Genomic DNA, 6,257 nt, shown 5'->3' with positions numbered 1-6,257 from the left:
TATATTTTTATATTTGTAAACAACTTAACTTTACACTTTTCGCTTTATCCAATTTACCCTTAATCATGGGCGAAGCTACATTATGGCAAGGGTGGTCAATTGACTACCATTCGTCGGAAAATAACACTGGGTATATATGTAAAATATTATATTTTAGAGGTATATAACATATATTGAACACCATTTGACATGGATTATTTTTTAATTCTTTCAAGTTTGAACATCCTAAAAAAAAATTCTGATTTCGCCACTGCCCTTAATGATAATATTTTATAGCTACACAAATGACATGGCCCCACAAAGCATTTGCCTTTTAAACATTAGGACCACATGCTTTAAAAAATTTCTTTTTTTTCTGATCTCAACTTATTTAGGATTAATACGTAATTTTTGTTTGATGCAGTTATGAAAGTATTGAAAAACTTAATTTGAGAATTCTTTCAATTGAATAGTACTTTTAAATTTTAAATTTGTTAGGAGCAATCCATATGGAGTATATAAAAGTTAAAAGGGAATAGACAATGTCAAAAGGGGAAGGTGGTGTTAGAATAGCCCACTGGAATAGTGGCCCCTGGTTTTTCATTTCCATTCACCTGTACTAATTATGGAGCTCTCCTTTCAGCCATCCCAATCCACTACTCCTCCATTTATAATTATATACCCCTCCCACCATTTTTTTTTACTCATCTACTATCATTCACATCACAGTAGGGGATGAGAAATTTCACTTCTGTGTTTTTCTTTATCACTCAACAAATCCTACATGTATATATATAGTATATACTGCTCATAATAAAACAGTAAAAATTTTGTTGTTCTTCTTTACAGTAACGCTTTTTTTGAATACCCCAGATCGTAATTCGTCTTGAATATATAATTGAATTTTAATATTTGGGTGAATGGGGATTGAGAAAAATGTAAGTGATAGGAAAGATAAAAGGGAGTACAGTAACTCGAAGAAGAGGCGTCGGAGTCGGAGGCGAAGGGAAGTGTCAAAGGTTCAGAAACTGTATGAAACTTGCAAACAAGTTTTTGCTAATTGCGGACCCGGCGTTGTGCCCTCCCCGCAAAATGTTGAACGTCTCAAAGCAGTTTTGGGTATGTTGTTATTCTAGTTGCTTTTACTATATCTTTACTTGGATTCCTAAGGTTTTTAATGTTACACTATTGTTATTTTGGAGGAACATATTTATATAAAATGGTGCCATAACAATTTTGTTAACGTTGGAAAAAGTGTACTTGTTTTGAGGTACAACCGTTCAAGGTGCAACTTTTGAAAACGGGCCGGGCACATAATCTGGCATTGATAAAATTGATCATGCATTGCCATTTTGAAATGGTGATGACACCCATTATTTGGAACTCTAGTTGTATGTTTCTCTTTTAATGGTTTCTCTCTCTCTTGTGATGCTATAGTATTTAGTGCTTACGGTGATAGCTTCCATGATCTTATTAAAGGAGTTTAAATTTATGGAAAGTTGGTTTTGACAATGATGAGTTTGTTAATGGAGTATGTTTTATCACTTTTAGCACGACATGATCTAGTTATCTTGTCATTTTTCCTCTCCCATTACGGAAATGCCTTATAAATTTTGGATAAAGCTGCTTCCTTTACTGTTCTTTCAAGCTGAATTTGTCTGCATTTTGGTGTAGAAATAATTGTCTTGTTGGTTAAAAAAGGAGCAACCTTTTTTGGAATTGGGAAATAATTGCCACACTGTTCCCTAGGATCGTTTTTCTTTTCTTGTTTCTTTTTGCTTTGCTTATGATTATCCAGGATTTGAGGATGAAGACTACTCCTTCGTTTCCTCCTTTTTTTTTACCCTTATTATATGACACTGTGTAACAGTTGCTCCATTTTCCTTTGTATAGATAACATGACTGAAGCAGATGTTGGCTTGACAACGAATATGCCATATTTCAAGTCTACAGTATCTGAAAGACCTCCTAAAATAATGTACCTGCATCTCCATGAATGTGACAAATTCTCGGTATGTAGCCAAGGTCGAGCTTTTATAAGTTTACTATTTCACTAAAGATTTACTAACATATACTATATACACTGACTAGTGTAAAATGCAAGAATTTTAATTTTACACTACCATTGTTGTTTAATCAGCTGCTTGCTTCATTTTTTGGGTCACTAATCTCACTTATTATTAACGGTTGTTTATGGTTATCTCTTATGTGACATAATAGATTAAAATTCTTTTGTATTGTAAGTTTATAGAAGTTAAAGGTAACTTTTTAATGAAATGAATTCTATCTCTCATTTCTCCCTCTTCATTGAATTAATTCATAGTTTGTTTCTTTTTTGGTAGATTGGTATCTTTTGCTTGCCGCCATCAGCAGTCATTCCTCTTCATAACCATCCTGGAATGACAGTTTTCAGCAAGCTTCTCTTTGGTAAAATGCACATCAAATCTTATGATTGGGCGGATAATCTCCTTCCTGATCAATCAACTCCAAATGCCAATATATCTGACAGTAAGTTCTTTGGAAATTGCTTATCTTGTTAATTTACTTTTTGAAAATGGCAAGTTCTTTTGCACTGCCTCTAAAATTTACATATAAATTCAGATTTGAGAGTGAAAATAGTTATGAATGCAATTATTAATATGATTATTGCGGCCTATATTCAGTATCTTACGTACATTTAAAAAATATAGTAGTAGAAATCTTGGCTTCCAAATCCATTATTGAGATAACTCAAGTTGCGATACTATGACAAGAACTTTCTGGTTCACTCAGAAAAGATGGTTATCCGCTGATGAACTCACTCAAAATTCCTGCACATGCGAATTCAAGATTTAGAGTTTTAGTATACGTTTTAACTTTTTCCATATAGTATACCTAGCTCAAGCTGAATGGTTCTTTTGAACACACAGAATTCGCCCCTCTATCCTCCTCGTACACGAAGTCTAAGTAACAAAAAATCATTCTTTTATCAGATGATGTAGGTGATTGGACTGGACTACGTCTTGCAAAGTTGAAGGTGAATTCCGAGTTTAGAGCTCCTTGTAAGACATCAATCCTCTATCCAGCTGATGGAGGTAATATGCACTGCTTCACAGCACGAACGGCTTGCGCCGTACTTGATGTGCTTGGCCCACCTTATTGTGATCCTAAAGGTCGCCATTGTCAATACTACTATGACTTCCCATTTCCCAATTTCTCAGGTATAATGCACTGTACTTTTGTTTTTACTAAAAGTTGAGTTCTACTTAATACTATAAGTTGATTCCTTGGAATTTTATGGCTTTTCTTTTTTATTTAATTACTATTCAATTTTTGGAAATTTGGATTTGTGGCTTAGAAAGTTTAATACGGGGGGGTTTCGCTCTCTCTCGTAGAGGAATCCATTTCAACAGATACCTCTGGTTAATACTAGAAATACTTTTTTCGTTCCACCTAACAGTTGATGCTTATTATTGCCTATTTACGTCTTACTAGTAGTACTTTGATTTGATTCTCCGAAATATAAGACATACATAAAGTATATTCGAAGAAATTGTTGGCAGGTGAGCAAACAGTTTCCGAAACAAGTAGACTTTAAAGTACTGCCAACTTGACCAGCTGCTAAAATCATTTACTATTACTCCCCAATTACGTGAACCTTTTTTTTTTTTTTGTCGGTTTCAAAAAAGAATGATTCTTTTTTAAATTTTAAAATAATTTTATTTAAATTTATAATTCTATCCTTAATAAGAAACTTTTATAACCACACAAATACTCTGGCCCTTTTTTGACTTATTTAGGATCACAAATTTCAAAAGTATTATTTTTTTAAATTTTGTGTCTTGTCAAACAAGTTTCTGTTTGCCACTTTCTCCAAAGTATACATTATTGATTTGATTGATTGTACTTGAAATGACATTCTAAATACGGAAATATTTGTCTCTCCGACATTATCACTAGGTTTCTTGTTTTTCTATCTAATTTCTTTTTTTATTGTTGATATGGTGAAAGTACAGTGGATGGCTTGTCAGTGCCTGAGGAACAACAAAATGAATATGCGTGGCTCAAAGAGAGGGAGAAACCTGAGGACTTAACTGTAGATGGAGCATTGTACAGTGGACCAGATTTAATACTAGTAAAGTGAAGGAATTCCTTGAAGTTCACAATTGAAACAGAAAAAAAACTTTTCTCCACCCCCACCCTCTCTTTCCTTTTTTTCTTTTGGGTACTCCTTGTTTTTTTTAAGCTCTATTCGTGATATCTAATTCAACAAGTTAATTTTGACCAGGTATTAAGATGTTTTCATTTACCACTATTAACATATTTCTTCTATTTCATTCCTTCTATTCCAAAGTGAACGATAAGGTTTCTTGTATGCACCTTCGCTGCGTGTGAACCTATGATAAAGAGGAGTTTAATTATTAAACCCCTAGGAAGGCACAAGTAATTACACCAAGAAAAGAAGTATGATAAAGAAATAGTCGTCTTCGTTTTGTGGGGATGGTTTGTTTGATTTTGGAAGGGTTCGGGTTGAAATCGGAACACTTAGTTCCTTAATTCTGGCCTAAGATAGCCAAATTTGACTTGAGTCAAAATTTTAAGTAAACGACCTCGAAACCAGGATTTGATGGTTCCAATAGGTTCGTATGATGATTTTTGACTAGGGCGTGTGTTCGGATCGTGTTTCGGGTGATCCGGGAGCGTATCAGTGCTTAATGTTGAAAGTTGGCTCATTGGAGGTTTTCAAATTCTTTAAATTTGGTTTGAAGTAGACTTTGGTTTATCAAGGTCCGTTTGGGATTCCGAGTCTGGGAATAGGTTAGTATGGTGATTTATGACTTTTACGCAAAATTTGGCGTCATTCCGAGTTGTCTAAGTATGATTCGACGCGTTCGGAGCTAGTTGAAAAGGTTTGAAGTGTATAAGTTGATTAATTTGGTTTTGGGGTACGATTCTTAATTTTGATATTGTTGTATGTGTTATGAGGGTTCGAACAGGTCCGTATTATGTTTATGGACTTGTTGGTGCAGTTGGACGGGATCCCGGGTGGCTCGGGTGTATTTCGGACCACCCGGAACTAAGTCCAAAACATCAGAATTTGCTACTTCTGGCTTTCTTCTTCGCGAACGCAGAGGTCCTCACGTATTCACGACGAAGGATTGAGGCAGGGGTGGTTTGTTCTTCGCGTTCGCGATCATGAAGTCGCGTTCGCGGAGGTTTGAGGCTCGAGGTCTTCGCGTTCGCGAAGACCCTCTCACATTTGCGTAGAAGAATGAGGCCCTTGGAGGGGTCAGCTGCTATTACCCTTCGCGTTCACGAAGGTTTGACCGCGTTCGTGAAGCTCATGCTGAGCAAGCCTTCGCGATCATGAGTCTGCCCTCGCATTTTGGGCGATGGCAGCTTTGCCTTTGCGATCGCGAGTGAGCTTCCGCAATCGTGAAGAAGGTTCAACTAGGCAGAATACAATTTAAAGTGGGGACTTAGGCTTATTTTTTCCATTTCTCATTGTGTTGGCCGAATTTGGAGCTTTTTGGAGGGGAATTTTCATCAAGCACTATAAGGTGAGTGATTTTTACTTAATGTAAGTTACATACATAGATTATGGGTAGATTTTAATATGCAAAATGTAGAAATTTTAGGATTTTGTTGAAAAACTTAGGTTTTGGTAAAAATGAGATTAAACCACGAAAATAATTATGGAATTGAGTAGAAATTATATATTTATGTTCGTGAGGATATGAGTAACATTTATTTTCAAAAATTCCCGGAATCCGAGCACGTGGGCCCGGGGGTAAATTTTAGGAACCTTCCAAATTGGGTTGGGTAATTACCCTATGTAAAATTATGAACTTTTGAGTATATATTGATTAGTTTGTACTAACTTTGACTAATTTCGGATTGCTCAGCACCGATTTGAGGCTATTAGTGCGATTTGTGGACCGGAAAGAGGACTTGAAAATGAGTTAAGTCTCTTGCCTAACCATGTAAGAGGGAATTATCCCCGTAGGTATTTTAAATAGTTATTTGCTAATAATTATGGGTGCTATGTACGCACAATGTGATGAGGTTCGTATGTAGCTAAAATCATATTGAAGTCCGGGTAGACTTAGGACTTTACTATACATTACTTGTATTATTTGCTCCCAACTTGTTAGTTTAATTACTTGAATTTATAATTGAAATTGGATAAAAAAATTTATGAGACCGAGCTTCATTACTTTGAGTTTTGACGAAATACTTGATTGTTAGCGGAATTATGCCTTCTTTGAGTACTATTCCTATGTAGTAGTCATTGATCG

At 35.4% G+C, this 6,257-nt stretch overlaps 1 protein-coding gene across 1 annotated transcript; it reads left to right on the top strand.

Annotated features, from left to right (window-relative positions):
- The first annotated feature begins 587 nt into the window (after positions 1–587).
- On the top strand, positions 588–4,249 carry LOC104093425 (plant cysteine oxidase 2-like). The gene is made up of 5 exons (XM_009599162.4): positions 588–1,098; positions 1,873–1,991; positions 2,322–2,487; positions 2,952–3,179; positions 3,975–4,249. Exons 1-5 carry the CDS (start codon positions 900–902, stop codon positions 4,100–4,102), a joined length of 840 nt encoding a protein of 279 aa, XP_009597457.1. The 5' UTR covers positions 588–899; the 3' UTR covers positions 4,103–4,249.
- The last annotated feature ends 2,008 nt before the right edge of the window (positions 4,250–6,257 follow it).

This window comes from Nicotiana tomentosiformis, chromosome 2, assembly GCF_000390325.3.
Source record: "Nicotiana tomentosiformis chromosome 2, ASM39032v3, whole genome shotgun sequence".
Classification (NCBI taxonomy): Eukaryota; Viridiplantae; Streptophyta; class Magnoliopsida; order Solanales; family Solanaceae; genus Nicotiana; species Nicotiana tomentosiformis.
This window is presented reverse-complemented; position numbering and strand designations above follow the sequence as displayed.

Bases quoted from the DNA above. Each gene is read 5' to 3' on its own strand.
- LOC104093425 (XM_009599162.4), top strand. From the start codon at position 900: ATGGGGATTGAGAAAAATGTAAGTGATAGGAAAGATAAAAGGGAGTAC. The intron at 1,099-1,872 runs GTATGTTGTTAT...TCCTTTGTATAG, and splicing joins ACGTCTCAAAGCAGTTTTGG to ATAACATGACTGAAGCAGAT. The intron at 2,488-2,951 runs GTAAGTTCTTTG...TTCTTTTATCAG, and splicing joins AAATGCCAATATATCTGACA to ATGATGTAGGTGATTGGACT.